This window comes from Protopterus annectens, chromosome 5.part0 (genome assembly GCF_019279795.1).
Source record: "Protopterus annectens isolate FY-2018-M chromosome 5.part0, PAN1.0, whole genome shotgun sequence".
NCBI classification, from domain to species: Eukaryota; Metazoa; Chordata; order Ceratodontiformes; family Protopteridae; genus Protopterus; species Protopterus annectens.
Genome location: NC_056735.1, coordinates 4,294,305 through 4,310,719, shown reverse-complemented (window position 1 = coordinate 4,310,719; position 16,415 = coordinate 4,294,305). Strand labels below are relative to the sequence as shown.

The following is a 16,415-nucleotide window of genomic DNA, read 5'->3' as shown; positions in this document are numbered from 1 at the left end:
TGAAAGGCAGCTCCCTAAGGTATGATTATTCAGTCCAAAACAATATATTGTAGGGGGCTACTTTCTACAAGTCCTGAAGTGAATTGATGTGTTATTTGCAGACCAGATTATTTTACCCCACTTTATATACCATGCAGTCATTTTATAGCACATTTTTAATGTTTACTTTTTGTTATGCTTCTGGAGGGGTCATGGAAGTCGTATGTAAAGGCATTCGGAAGGTGAATCCTGATTACAACCCAGTTGACCCGATTGCCACTTGTGGTGATAGTGCTGAAGGAGCCAGGAAAGTGGAAGGAGCTGCCTTGCTAGGTCACCCACTCTGGGAGGGAGGAGTTTCTGTCTGCAGTACGATACATCCCCAGTAAATAAGGGGATTGCCTTAATTGCATAGCAGATTGCTGTTAAAATTGGAGCATTGAAGGGGGCCATAGCAGACTGATGCTGTGTGTACTGATGTGCATGCCGTCAGTAGCTCTGCCCAGTTAGAGCATTCAGAAAATCCTTGGATGTGTAGGGCTGTGTATGTGATGGTGATGACTGCTTCACTCAACCTCCCCTTCCTAATCTGCCAGTAGTGTGGCCCTAACTGAGGTTAATGCAGACAACAGTAAAAGTTAAAATTGTACAGCCAAGCAGCTGATTGTCAACTGGAGGGATTGTAAAATGGGGCAAAAATGTTTATCAGGTTTGTGATTTATGATATGCATTTAATTTGTGCACTGTTCTTACTAGTTGTGACTAGCTGCAAAAGGAAAATAAAAAAATCTGTGCACTTTTTTTTTTTTTTTTTTTTTTTCCAGCTTGCTTTCACACGGGAAGGAATTTGTGGGCTATGGAATGAAATGGTCAAAGATGGAGAAATAGTTTTCACAGGAGCAGAACTAACACAGGGGGATGAACTTGTAAAGAAAGGTATGCTTTTGAATTTAATTTCATGTGCATTTTATGTCTAAATGTCCTAGTTGTTTTATTGGTATTTGCGCTTACACTTGTTAACTCTCCTGGTAAAGCTGGGCGGGATGGTGGCATAGTGCGTCTTAACCTCTCAAACTCCATGCTCTTGGGTCTTGATTTTGGTCCTGTATTATTGTCATTGTGGAATTTGTTTCTGTGGAGAAGCCTTTAGTCTGTGGGTGACTAATGTTGTCTGAATAGCTTGTGGAAAACAGAATATTCAGGTGTGACGTAGGAATCCAGGTGCGTCACCTCACGTCACTATCTACTGCTCCTGTGTCAGCTTCTTGGACCTTTAATGCTAAACACTGAAAGGTCCTTCTTTGTTTGTCTTTCTCCTCACGTAGTAATAGCAGTATGGTAGATTAAGATGCATTTGGACAGCAGTTCCTTTAAACGGTGCTTGCATATTATCGCAACTAGATTTTTGCAATACCAGTTGCTTCATGATGTAGAAATGAAACCGTTAATGCTGTGAAGATGTCGAGCAATGTGTTTTCTTTCACATTTTACCTGCCATTTCTGCCTGCTTAAGTGCACAAAGCATTCTGAATTAAATTGCTTTCCTAACACTGGGAATATGTATGATGTCCAGCACTCTGCATTATCGCCACCAGATGTTGAGTGGTACAGTAACTGTTAACAGGAAAGTGGTTATAGCACCAATATGTAGTACAAGTCCCTCCTACATATAATTCTGCATGTAGGTATGTGAATACAATAGTTAGCTAAATTACAAATACTATGAATAAGCTAGTACTGTAAGGCACAGACCTTTAAGTGAGGTAGTGATGGACCTGGGAAGTTAGTGTTCATAACCCTGTCCTACAGCTGTTCGTGTGTGTTTAGGGGTGTGTGTGTTTAGGTGTGTGTGTGTTTGTGTGTTTAGGGTGTGTGTGTGTGTGTTTAGGGTGTGTGTGTGTGTGTTTAGGGTGTGTGTGTGTTTGTGTGTTTAGGTGTGTGTGTTTGTGTGTTTAGGGTGTGTGTGTGTGTTTGTGTGTTTAGGGTGTGTGTGTGTGTTTGTGTGTTTAGGGTGTGTGTGTGTTTGTGTGTTTAGAGGTGGGTGTGTTTGTGTGTTTAGAGGTGTGTGTGTTTAGGGGTGTGTGTGTTTAGGGGTGTGTGTGTTTAGGTGTGTGTGTGTTTGTGTGTGTCTCTGTTACAGTCAGGTGCGTGTGTGTGTGTGTGTGTCTAGGTGTGGGTGTATCTAGTGTGTGTCTAGGTGTGGGTGTATCTAGTGTGTGTCTAGGTGTGTGTGTGTGTGTGTGTGTCTAGGTGTGTGTGTGTGTCTAGGTGTGTGTCTAGGTGTGTGTGTGTCTAGGTGTGTGTGTGTGTGTCTAGGTGTGTGTGTGTGTGTGTGTGTCTAGGTGTGTGTGTGTGTGTGTGTGTCTAGGTGTGTGTGTGTGTGTGTGTGTCTAGGTGTCGGTGTGTGTGTGTGTGTGTGTCTAGGTGTCGGTGTGTGTGTCTAGGTGTCGGTGTGTGTGTCTAGGTGTCGGTGTGTGTGTGTCTAGGTGTCGGTGTGTGTGTGTGTGTGTGTCTAGGTGTCGGTGTGTGTGTGTGTGTGTCTAGGTGTCGGTGTGTGTGTGTGTCTAGGTGTCGGTGTGTGTGTGTGTCTAGGTGTCTGTGTGTGTGTGTGTGTGTCTAGGTGTGTGTGTGTGTGTCTAGGTGTGTGTGTGTGTGTCTAGGTGTGTGTGTGTGTCTAGGTGTGTGTGTGTGTGTGTCTAGGTGTGTGTGTGTGTGTGTGTCTAGGTGTGTGTGTCTCTAGGTGTGTGTGTGTGTGTCTAGGTGTGTGTGTGTGTGTGTGTCTAGGTGTGTGTGTGTGTGTGTGTGTGTGTCTAGGTGTGTGTGTGTGTGTGTGTGTTTAGGGGTGTGTGTGTGTGTTTGGGTGTGTGTGTGTGGGGGTGTTTGGGTGTGTGTGTGTGTGTGGGGGTGTTTGGGTGTGTGTGTGTGTGTTTGGAGGTGTGTCTAGGTGTCGGCGTGTCTAGGTGTTGGCGTGTCTGTGTTTAGCTGTGTGTGTAGGTGTGCGTGTGTTTAGGTTTGACTGGTGTATTTGTGCCACAACCAAAGATAGCAATTTTGATAGATGTTCTCAAGTCCAGGCTTCCCTCACTGTTTTTTGTTTACTTATTTGTACTTTTTCTTTGTTTAACATTACTTGTAGGTGCATGGTACAAATTAGAGAACTGTAGCCCCTTTCTACAGGCAAAAACAGAGATGGTATAGATCACTAGAACAAGAAACAAGTGTAAATACGAGGGAATGGCACAAATTCAAAGCAGTACATCACTAGTGTCATAGGAGTCAAACGTGAGCAGCAGTACATAATGCAGTGGTGAAAGTTGCTAATAAACAACAGACATGACAGCACCACTGAAGAACAAATAAGTATTCTGTATAAGCCACGGTGGCAACTTGAATGCATTTTTCATGACTGTCAATTTGACTTTCTTGAAATTGGTCAGATCAGAATGATTTCTCTGTACTTGCGTATGAGCACATTGGCCCAGTGTAGTACACTAATGTTAACAGTTACTGTACCACTCTTAACATCTTCACAGCATTAACGGTTACATTTCAACATTGTGAAGCAACCGATGTTATCGCAAAAATCTGGTTGCAATAATACGCAAGTAACCTTTAAACAAAGGTAAGAGTGGTGGATATTTCACAGAGCTGTGTAATAAGTGTATAAGGTACTTTAAACATTAGGTAAAATGAAAAACACGACACAAAATATAACAGGAGCAAACTAATATGTCTGGCTATTGTGGACTTTTAAGGAATTAAACAGGAAGAAAGGAGAACCTGAAAGCAGTGCTGCAGCAGAGAAGGATGAATTGTACAGTCTTATATGCTCATAGCATTATAACATTTCATCTGCAATTTTAGGAAGCCATTACAAAATTAAGACAAAAATCTTTTTTACATAATCCCAAATGACATCATTTTTTTGTGTTCATTTGAATGGTTTACATAACATTTTAGCAATTTAGTATTAAAGAGGAATACATTTGTTCTGTACTTCCGTCAAATTACTTCACTAAATCCTGTATTAAAGTTCTTGTGAATTACGACCTAATCTTCGTACTGTAGGAGCATGTCCCATTTTTATCTTTACTAATGTTATCTATTATGCAGTATAGATTTTCACTCACTTCTTGTATCTGCTCAAGGGCATTGCCAAGTTGAATTTCAAGCTAGTATGTTATGTATTAAAATCCTTTTTCAAAGGTGTTTTCCCATAGGTTTTACTCCTCTCATTGATGAAATTTTAGAAATAAAGATCCCGATTTCTGTTCTCAGTAATTTAGGTACATCTTCCAGGGGTCCATTTTATGTATTCATTACCGGTATTTGTGCACCTTGTTGTCAACAGGGTGTTAACTTTTGTATTTTTTGCCAGATATATTGGATTCATCTCATGACCTGCACTGAACTAATCAAACTGGCAAAGAGCACTAGGTGATTTTTCAGCATTAAGTTTTAAATATTGCAGAAGTTTTGCCTATTTTTGATTTTTTTTAAATAAAACTTAATTGTAATGACTTGCCCCCAGTTTCTATTTTTCATTCAGAATTCTTATTTCTCTTCCATTTGATTTGTAAGGCTTAACCTTGCTTTTTGATGGGCTAAATCTTGTTGTGCCACATATATTTGTATAATCATAATTTATTTGTTAGGGTTGGTACCTTAATGGAAGAACCACTGACTCACCTTTATAGTCAATTAGGAGATTTTTCTATCAATTCTTGTCAAGTGAGGCTGCAGCCACCTGAAGCAGATTGATTGTATGAGTTATAATGGTGAAGAAAGGTGTTGCATTCTTTTTGTTTAGTATGTTAGAAGTGATTTCCAGGTATAAGAAAACCGTAGACCATTTCTGACAGTGTCCCCATATGTATTTCTTGACTGTGTTGCAACAGGAAGCATAAATGTAATGGGGTCCATCTTCCTGTACAGATTAGCAGCACCTTTTGAACTGCACTTTGCTTATCCCTTTTCAATAGATTTGTTTTCTTAAATTTAATTTCAAAAGTTATGAGTACATAGATGGAAGGGGTAGGTTTTGCTACCTTTGTTACGTACAGGCACAATTCCTCCTTTCTCTATATGCTGGAAGCTGTTTTTAATTAATCTGATGGTACAATATATTGACTCAATTTATTTTCAGCAGTGTTCTGCAGTTAATAAGTCGATCTGGACATGAGCTTCTTATGTTTCTTCTGGTTTTATTTTTGGATATGTCCTTTGTCTAATGTATCACATAAAACAGTTTTAACTCTCTCTTAGAGATTTTTTATAATCTTGTCTTTACACAGACTGCTAAAGCTAAGACGTTTTTTTCATATTCTGCTTATAGAAAAGCTAATTACTACATAAGGGGTCATTACCAAAGTTAAGTCATTATTCTATCTCTCTGTGACAGTAAAAAAGTTTGCCTATGACTTAAAATGTTGCATGGCTACCTTACTGTATATAGCCTTGTCCTTTGATAAGTTTAACACACCTGATAAAAGATTTTTTTGAAAGGTACAGCAGTACTGTAACACCATTTCTGCAAACCTTCGTAGCTGTATTGGCCTTGGGTAAATAAGAGGTGACTGCATGCATACCAGCAATTCCATCACCAGAAGTCATACTTAACTTCCTGGGATAACTCTGTACCACCTGAAGAAACTTCACAAATGTAATAGTGTATTATCATAATGTTTCTCCCAACGGAAGATGAAACATTTGTGAAAGATATTTAACGTAAGAGTAGATATTGGAAGAGAGGTCACTGTAAAAAAAAAAGCTTCATCCCCTCTTCCTCTGCATGCAGTTTGTGCATATTTCATTGTGTTTATTTTCTTCTGTTACGGATGTCTAATGCACTCCTTTTTGAGGTTTGCTGTGTAGTTGGTTGTAAAAAGTTACTAAGAGTTCTGGGTATTTGTGCAACATATGAATACTAGTTAGAATTGGACTTTGTCGTGAGTACACTTTCCTGCAGCACATAAATGTTTAAAAAACTGAAAGAATAAACAGTACTGCAAGATCTAAGGAGTCTTGCACCGTGTCAAAATCAACAGTATGAAACCTGTTCATAACTTCATAGGTACTTACTAGGCTATTTATCTTTCAGCATTTTAAGAAGCGTAGTCTTTGATTCCTCTGGCTGTTTTTAGCTCTTATATTTTGTGTAAGAATAACCCAGAGGAGGGCAGAACCAAGAATATGTTGGAACATTTACTTGCTGTCTTTATCCATGAAGGACATGGATGTTAATTGTGTTTCACTGTTGCAGTCATTACAATTGGGTTATCTTGCTGGCAGGCACCCGCAGTCGGCCCGAGTTCCAAAGTCTAGGTCCGGCGTCGGTTGCTGTCGCCTCCTCCCTGACTTCAGTGCGCCAGGGGTATAAAAGATACAGCCGACGCCATTTTCTTCAGTCTTTCTTGCTGCGCGGTGCCCGAAGCAAAAGCAGTTCACAAGTGCCGGTCGGCTGACTCCTGAGATTTTCAAATTTGAATTTCAGATCCGAAGTCTTCATTAAAGCTAAGTACCCCATTGGGGAAACTTTTTTTTTCTTGCTCCAGACCGATGTCGGAAAAAGTTAATAATTGTATTTCTTGTGGGAAACAAATACCTCATAAGGATTTTCATTATTACTGTATTCCTTGCCTAGGCCCTGACCACAACGTTGCTAGTTGTCGGTTTTGTGCTAGATTTAACCAACACACTATTAAGCGTCTGTACGATTTTGCATTTCATTACTTTGGCAGAAGATTCAATTAAATAATGCCATCGGAACAGCCGACTAACGGAGTTTATAAAAAGTGCAAAGAAAAGGAAAAGGACAGGCATCCGAGGTCCAAAACCAACAACGAGGCTTCCGCTAGGCCTGTCGCCGGTTCTCAGTGAGGTGCTTTCGCAGCCCCTGATGCCCGCTACCTCAGAGCCACAGGCCGCTTCCGACTCCCACGTGGAGCCGACTAGGCCACTGGAAACTCAAGGTATTGGACACTTGGAAACTATTCTCTCAGATGGGTCCGGAGCCGCTGAGCAGGCATCGGCTTCTGAGGGTGTTTTCAGGCCTACACAGTTACATGTAAAACCAACTTCAGCTTCAAAGGCAAAGACTAAAGCAGCTCTAAAGACAAAGAAACAAGTACAGCATTCTCCTGGACAGGCCTCCATGCCTCAAAACAGATGCTTAAAATGTCCGAAGACCTAATTACTTTGATCAGGGGTTCCCATCCCCCTCCTGATAAGAGGCCTAGGCAAGAGATAGAATATGAATCTTCAGATCAGGTTTCAATTTCCTCCGATTCCTCTTCTGAACAGGAATATACTCTCCCTCCCTATGAGGATTCTGATGCTGAAGAATCTATCCCTTCAGCCTGTCCTCCTGAGGATTATTCATTTGGGGAGACCCTGCATACTGTGAGGGAGCATTTCCACTGGGAGAGCCAAGATTACTCAGAATCCAATAAAAGGCTCGGAGACTTCCTTTTACTACCTCAGCACAGGCCCCTTGCCATTCCTCCTGATTCACATAAATTTATTTATAAAAACCCTGCTGCTGACCCAGAAACTATTTCTCAGGGTCCCAAAGGGGTCAAGGCCTCCACTGCAAAAAACCCTATCCCCTCTGATAGGGATTCAAGGGCCCTGGACAGATGGGGGAAAAAGATTTATACTTCTGCTACCTTGGCTGTAAGAGCTTTAAATTGTCAATTTCATATGCTTAAATATCAGCAATATCTTATGTCACTGCTTAAACAGAAAATGTTGACAAATTCAGAATGTGCAGAAAACAAAGAAATGCAGGATTTATTGCATGCAGCAGAACAAGTGGGAAAGCATACTTTGCAATGTGATTTTGATTCTCTAGAGGCCTCCTGCAGGGCAGCAGTTACAGGTTCTGTCATTAGGAGGCATGCTTGGTTAAAAGAACAGAATCTGCCGGATCATGTTAAAGCAAAACTATTATATGCTCCATTACAGCATGATACCTTGTTTGGTGTTAAAGCAGAAGAGGTGTTGAAGAAAATGGAGGACAAAGCTAAATCTATGCAAACAGTCAAGGATTTCTTACAGGTACAGCCTCCCAGATTTAGCAGGAATTGGTCCTTTCCAGTGTCAGGCCACAAAGAGGCATATACAGACGCCCCAGAGGCAGTTCACAGCCCCAAAGCTCATACAGGCCTAAATAATGGGGCGCTTCTACCTCCAAAAGCGGAGAGGAAAAATCACAGCCATACAGGAAACAGTCTCAATGACTTTCCCCTGCCAGCACCAAGCACTTATCTTCTGGCAACTCCTTTGGGGGGAAAACTAGCACTTTTTTTTTCACAAAACTGGCACATGATCACCTAGGACAAATGGGTCTTAAGTATAGTTTCACAAGGCTACAGGTTCCACTTTCACACCCTGCCAAGGCCAAATGGTATGCCAGACCTGCCACGCAATCAATGGGCAGAGGCACAAAAACAAGTTTCATCCCTCATGGACATGAGTCATTCAGCAAGTACCACAGCAAGAGCAGGGACTAGGATTTTACTCAAGGCTATTCTTGGTGCCCAGAAAGGACAAAGTCTGGAGACCAATACTGGACCTGTCTATCCTAAACACATTCTTGGATATTCCAAAATTCAAAATGCTAGCTCTGCAGCAGCTTCTGCCCATGCTGGGCAAGAAGGCTTGGCTTGTGACTTTAGACCTAAAAGAGGCATTACCTGCATGTCCCAATCGGACAATCCTGCAGAAGATACCTCAGATTTATAGGTGGCTTAATGCACTACCAATTCCCTGCACTGCCCTTTGGCTTATCTACTGCGCCCAGGATCTTCACAAAATGCCTGGCAGCAGTAATTAATTGCATTTTGCAGACAAAGAGGAGGAATGCAAATATATCCTTACTTGGACGACTGCCTTATTCAAGCAGAGAACAAGGACATTCTACTACAGCATCTGGAGTTTGTAAAAAGATTACTAACAGGTCTAGGGTACACAGTAAACGAAAATTAATCAAAACTCGTACCCTCTCAAGAGATAATATTCCTGGGTGCAAGCTTAAATACAACTGCCCAGATGGCTTATCTCATGCCAGACAAACACAGACAACTGGCTACTTATTTCAAAATGTTGGCAACAAAGACCCAGTTATCTGCAAGAAAAAGTCTGCATGCTTTGGGCTTCATGGCATCCTGCATTTTGCTAATTCCATATGCAAGACTGCATATGAGGAAACTTCAATGATATCTCAAAAGTGTTTGGACTCAACATTGCCACAGCCTGGAAACAATAATTACCCTCATTCCCTGCCTGCAACAGGAGTTTCGATGGTGGGCAAAAGCCTGTCACCACAATATGGGACAGCCAGTCACCTTACCCACAGCCAGGCAGACGTTGACAACAGATGCATCAGATTATGCCTGGGGAGCCCATATGGCAGGAAGATGTATTCAGGGCACATGGTCCGCAAGTCATATGCATCTACATATCGACCAAAAAGATTTGCTAGCTGTTCAGAATGCCCTGACAGCCTTCAAGGATCTACTTCATCCAGGACAACTACTGATAAAGACCGACAAGACTACAGTCATGTGGTACATAAACAAGCAGGGGGGGGGGCACACATTCCTACCCCCTCTGCAGACTAGCCATGAACTTGTGGGACACAGCATTGACTTACCAAGTACATCTGCAAGTACAATTCCTGCCGGGAAGGATAAATACTCTGGCAGATGAACTAAGCAGAAACCTAATGGATCCCCACGAGTGGAAATTGGATCCACAAATCTTCAGCATGATAACAAGGAACTGGGGATGCCCGGACATAGACCTATTTGCCTCCCCTCACAACTGCCAACTACAGACATTCTGCACAAGGACTTATCACAAGCAAGCATGGAAAGTGGATGCTCTACCTTTCAGCTGGAAAAACCTAACAATATATGCCTTTCCTCCTCTGCCTCTCCTCCCCAAGGTACTCCTCAAGGTCGGACAAGAGAAACCAAAAATGATACTGATTGCTCCAGACTGGCCTCGCCAGCACTGGTACCCAATCCTAAAGAGCTCGTCTCAATGCCCAGCTTGAATATTACCTCAAATTCTTCACTTATTGACCCAACAAGACAGTCAGATACTGCACAGCCAACTCAGGACCTTAAACCTGGCAGCATGGTGGATAATGTAGCCATTCAAGACAGACCTCTCTCTAAAGCAGTGATGGATGTTATTTTGGCGGCCAGGAGGGCTAGCACCAGAAAATCTTATGCAGAAAAATGGAAGAGATTCTGTGCTTGGAACCAGGCACAAGATATTGACACGATTGTTCCAAATATTCCTCAGATTTTGCAATACTTAACTGAGATGCTGGATAAAGGCCTTTCCTTTTCATCAATTAAAATTCATGCCTCTGCCATTTCAGCTCATTACAACACAGCACCACCTATTTTTTCTCATCCATTACTAAGGCAGTACCTCAGAGGGGCCAAAAACATAAGACCTCCAAGGAGAGCACCAATACCTGCATGGGACCTCAACTATGTCTTGGAAAAACTCGCACTGCCTCAGTTTGAGCCAGCCTCTGCAGCTGATATAAAATTCTTATCCTGGAAAACAGCTCTGCTGCTAGCAAAACCTCCGCTAGATGAGTCTCCGAGTTACAGGCACTCATGGCTGTGAAACCTTTTATCATTTTCCATCCTGACAGGGTTTCTCTGAGGACAAACCCCACATTTATGCCTAAGGTAGTGTCCAGTGTGGCCCTTAACCAAACAGTTCATTTGCCTACCTTTTACCCAAACCCACCGAATAAGGGTGAGAGACTTCTGCATTCTTTGGACATTCACAGGCAGCTACGCTTTTACTTGGATAGAGCCAAAGCTTTCAGAAAGACTGAACAACTTTTAGTAGGCATATGCTGCAGGATCACAAGGAAAGCCTGTTTCAAAGCAGACTATTTCAAAGTGGATAGGCCACTGCATTCATTTCTGCTATTCACAGCATGGCAAATCAGTGCCTAAGGGCATTAGGCCACATTCAACCAGAGCAGCAGCCACTTCAGCAGCCTTCCTCAGAGGAATACCAACCAAAGACTTCTTAGAGGCTGCAACTTGGAGTTCAGTGCATACTTTTACAAAGCACTATCACTTGCCTCTCTACTCTAGATCCAGGGCAGGCTTTGCCACTGCAGTTCTGCAGGGTCTGGTAGCCTCTCCTAATCCTATTTAGCACCAGCCTCCCAACCTTAGCTTTGGGATTCAACCCAATTGTAATGACTGCAACAGTGAAACACTATGAACACAGTACAGTTGTGTACCTACCATAAATGTAGATGTTCGAGTGTATTCACCGTTGCAGTCCAGGTTACCCTCTCACCATCCCCCTTTTCCTTGCTGGAACTTATCTGTACTTCTCTATTCTATACAACCTATGTGGTGTATTTGCTTGTAGATGAAGGAGAAGTTTTTTTATGTGTATGCATGCTTATTGGCATAATTTAGCCTACCATTTTAGGGGCACCTGACATCTGGGGCAAGAAAAACTGAAGAAAATGGCGTCGGCTGCATCTTTTATACCCGTGGCACATTGACGTCAGGGAGGAGGCGACAGCAACCGATGCCGGACCTAGACTTTGGAACTCGGGCCGACTGCGGGTAGCCTGCCAGCAGGATAACCCAGTTGTAATGACTGTAACAAGTGAATACACTCAAACATCTACATTTATGGTAGGTACACAACTGTACTTTACTTGACCAGGGGTGAATTTTGCAGATGTTCATCGTGTTTCACTGTTGCAGTCCTTACAAAATGGGTTATCTGGCTCTCAGTAGCCCACAGTCGGCCAGAGTACCCATGTCCTTGGTATATGATGTCGGCTGCCTTCGGTTTAGGCCAGACGTCCGGTACAAAAGAAGGCAGCTGATGCCATTTCCTCAGACTTTCTTGCCATGGAGCCCAAAGCAGAAGCATTTTGCACGAGTGCCGGTCGGCTGAATACCTTCTTTTGTATTCCGACTGCTTAGTTGAAGATATCCTCAGATAAGTAACCCGTTGGGGACCCTCTTTTTTCCTTGCTTTAACTAATGTCAGAGAAAGTTAATAACTGTCTTGCCTGTGGAAAACAGATTCCACACCGTGATTTTCACTCCTATTGCATTACTTGTTTAGGCCTTAAACATGACGTCTCTAATTGTGTTCTCTGTGCTTCTTTCAACCCGTGTACCATACGCCATAGAGCTAGGATCTTGTTCAAGCATTTCGGAGTTTGGCATAAGTTCATTGGTATGGCATCTTCTGGTCTCCCGACTTCAGATGTTCCTAAGAAGCGCAGGGATAAGGACCGTGACAGGCTTAGGGTCAAATTAGCAGACTATGTCCCTGTTAAGTTGGTTGTCGGCCCAGCGGTAGTCAGTGAGGTGCTTTCTTTGCCAGCAGAGGTTCAGCAGCAGGCGTCTGTGGAGACCTTTTCTGAGTCCTCCATACCGCAGGCTTCCACTTCTTCTGACGCTCTGCCAGTCGTCGCCTCTGAATTCGGAGCTGCTAAGCAGGCGCCAGCTTCTGAGGCCTCTCTTCTCCACCTGGAGACAAGATCCAAACCGACCTTGATTCAGACTTCTGCGGTGACTAGGCCCCCTGGGTCCCTCCGGCTTTCTAGCAGGCCATCCAGCCTCAGTCTCGGTTAAAATGGCTAATAATGTCTTGACCCTTATCAGGGGCTCTCAGCCACCTCCTTCTAAAAGGATTAGGGAATTGTCCCCATAAGCTTTCTGTGCCTCAGGCTCTGAGGTTTCCAGCAACTCTGCTGATGAAGAGGGAAAGACTCCATTTTTTTTCTGGTTTTGAGGATTCTGATTTAAAAGACTACATCCCTTCCGCCTCCCCTCCAGAAGATTTTTCTTTTGGAGATGCTCTGAATACTCTTAGGGAGCATTTCAAATGGGAAAGTCAGGACTACCCTCAGTCTAAGAAACTGATTGGGGAATTCTTGGATTTGCCACAGCATAAGCCTTTGGATATCCCTCCGGTTTTGGAAGTTATTGATGTTTTCATGGAAAATCCTTTGACTCCTAATTCTGTTCCTCCTGTTCCCAGAAAGCCTGACTGGTATTAGAGTTCCTAATTCTCATCAGTTCCTTTTCAAGAATCCTACTACTGATCTGGAGATTATTTCTCAGGGCCCTAAGGGTGTTAAACCCACTGTTGCTAAAAATCCTGATCCTTCTGAAAGGGAATCTAGGGTCTTGAACAGATTGGGTAAAAAGGTTTATACCTCTTCCACCCTGGGATCTTAATTTTGTTCTAGAGAAACTCAGTCTTCCTCCTTTTGAGACAGCTACCACTGCAGATTTAACATTTTTCTCTTGGAAGACTGCCTTCCTTTTGGCTATAACTTCAGCAAGGAGGGTTTTGGAGCTGCAAGCTTTGATGGCTGTGGAGCCTTTTCTTATTTTCCATGCAGATTGTGTCTCTCTGAGAACCAATCCCTCTTTTATGATTAAGGTGGTGTCTAGCCTGACTCTCTTAATCAGTCCATACACCTTCCTACTTTCTTTCCTAATCCTTGAAATAGAGGTGAAAGGATCCTACATTCTCTTGATGTGCACAGACAGCTCAGGTTTTACCTGGACAGGACTAAAGAACTTCGAAAATCAGCACAGTTATTGGTCAGTTTTGCCATTGGAGCTCAGGCAAAGCTATCTCTAAGCAAACCATTTCTAAGTGGATTGCACATTGTATTACTTTGTTATTCCTTTCATGAGAAGGTTCCTTCTCAAGGGATTAGGACCCACTCCACAAGAGCAGCTTCCACTTCTGCAGCCTTTTTAAGGGGTGTCCCTACTAAAGACATTTTAGAGGCTGCCACATGGTCTTCTTTTCACACTTTCACAAAGCATTATAATTTGCCTTTGTTTTCTAGAGTCAGGACAAGGTTTGCCACTGCTGCTTTGCAGAGCATTCTCTCCAATCCTTGATTCTGTTGGTACCTCCTCCCTTTTCTCTGGGCTTTGGTAATGAACCCATTGGTTACATTGGTTAGGACTGCAGCAGTGAAACACGATGAACAATAGTACAGTTGTGTACACTTACCATAAATATAGATGTTTGAGTGTATTCACTGTTTCAGTCCTGGTTTCCCTCCCTCCTTCCCCCTTTTTTGGTCCTCTCCTGTTCTCTTTTGATAAGGTACAGGCTGAGTCTGGTTTTATTTGCCAAAGTTTCTTTTGGCTTAAGCATTGTTTTCGGGGGCTCCTGACTGTTTTATGGCAAGAAAGACTGAGGAAGTGACGTCGGCTGCCTCCTTTTGTATCAGACGTCCTGATGTCCTTTACAGCTGACGTCATATTTACTTACCTTTGGTATTCTGGCCAATCGAGGGCTACAGGGAGCTGGATAACCCATTGGTTAGGACTGCAACAATGAATACACTCTTAATCTATATTTATGCTAAGTGTACACAACTGTACTTTTCTTCTTTACTAAACCTGGGCGCAATAGAGCCAAATGTTCATAATGTTACACTGCTGCAGTCATTACACTTGGGTTATCCTGCCGTCAGGTGGTTCCCCAGTCTGCCTGAGTTCCAAAGTCTTGGTCCGGCGTCGGTTGTCGCCTCCTCCCTGACGTCAGTGCGACAGGGGTATATAAGATGCATCCGATGCCATTTTCTTCAGTCTTTCTTGCCGCGCGGTGCCCAAAGCAAAAGCAGTTCGCAAGTGCTGGTCGACCGACTCCTGAGATTTTCATTCCGAATCTAGAACCAAAGTCTTCTACAAAGCTAAGTACCCCATTGGGGAAACTTTTTCTTGCCTCAGACCGATGTCAGTAAAAGTTAACTGCATTTCTTGTGGGAAGCAAATACCTCATAAGGATTTCCATTCTTATTGTATCCCATGCCTAGGCCCAGACCATGACGTCACTGGTTGTCAGTTTTGTGCACTATTAAACATTGATTTGATTTTGCCTGACATTATTTTGGCAGAAAATTAAATTTACACCATGCCGTCTCAACTTCCGACGACCGGTATACATAAAAAGCGCAAAGACAAGGATAGGCATCCGAGGCCCAAAACTGACGACGAAGCCTTTTCTAGGCCAGTCGCTGGTTCTCCAGTTTTCAGCAGGGTGGCTTCGCAGCCCCTGACGACCGCTTCTGTAGAACCACAGGCCGCCCCTAACTCCCACGTGGAGATGGCTGGGCCTTCGGACGCACAAGATTTTCAGCCTACAGAAACTATTCCTTCAGAGAGATCCGGAGTAGCTGAACAACCCGCAGCTTCAGAGGGTGTTTTCAGACCACCTCAGTTAAGCATTAAATATTCTGCTAAGTCTAAACCTCCTTTAAAAACAAAGAAACAAATACAGCATTCTCCAGGACAGGCCTCCATGCCTAAGAAACAAATGCTCAAAATGGCCGAAGACCTAATCACTCTGATCAGGGGGTCCCATCCCCCTCCTGATAAAAGGCCTAGACAGGATGCAGACTATGACTCATACAACCAGGTATCCATATCTTCAGACTCATCCTCAGACCTAGGATACTCTTTACCCCCTTATGAGGATTCTGATGCTGAGGAATCAATTCCGTCAGCCTCTCCGCCTGAGGACTACTCCTTTGGGGAAACCTTACATGCCATGAGGGAGAATTTCCATTGGGAAGGCCAGGATTACTCTGAATCCAAGAAAAGGTTCAGAGACTTCCTTTTATTACCTCAACACAGACCCCTTGCTATTCCACCAGTGTTAGATATTGTAGATGTGTACACTGAATCCAGCTTAAATCCTGATTCTTTACCTCCAGCCCCAGTTAAGCCTGACAGATACTACAGAGTCCCTGACCCACACAAATTTCTTTATAAAAGCCCTGTTGCTGACCCTGAAACTATTCCTCAGGGACCCAAAGGGGTTAAGGCCTCATCAGCAAAGAATCCAGTCCCCTCTGACAGAGATTACAGAGCATTAGACAGATGGAAGAACGTATATACGTCTGCAACTTTAGCAATGAGGGCCTTAAATTGCCAGTTTCACATGCTAAAATATCAGCAATTTTTGATGTCTCAGTTGAAACAAAAAATGCTTCCAGATTCAGATCCTCGAAATTTTAAGGAAATGCAGAATTTATTGCATGCAGCTGAACAAGTGGGAAAACATACTTTGCAATGTGGTTTTGATTCTTTAGAGGCCTCCTGAAGAGCAGCAGTTACAGGTTCTGTCATTAGAAGACATGCTTGGTTAAAAGAACATACTTTACCAGATCATGTTAAAGCAAAACTATTGGATGCGCCTTTGCAGCAGGATGTGTTAATTGGAGTCAAGGCAGAAGAGGTATTAAAGAAAATGGAGGATAAGGCAAAATCTATGGAAACGGTGAAGGATTTCTTACAGGTTCAGCCTCCTCGATTTAGCAGAAATTGGCCAACCAAGAAACCAAGAATTGGTCCTTTCCAGTTACAGACAGACCTCAAAGG

The 16,415-nt window shown here is 43.0% G+C and overlaps 1 protein-coding gene across 1 annotated transcript in view; it reads left to right on the top strand.

Moving 5' to 3' along the window:
• The window catches only part of HERC2 (HECT and RLD domain containing E3 ubiquitin protein ligase 2), a gene marked incomplete in the record, with an annotated part of 3,551,743 nt that overhangs the window by 159,583 nt on the left and 3,375,745 nt on the right, over nucleotides 1–16,415 (top strand). Inside the window, 1 exon segment of the mRNA XM_044072055.1 lies at nucleotides 804–915. Within this exon segment, the coding sequence (XP_043927990.1) occupies nucleotides 804–915 (112 nt within the window).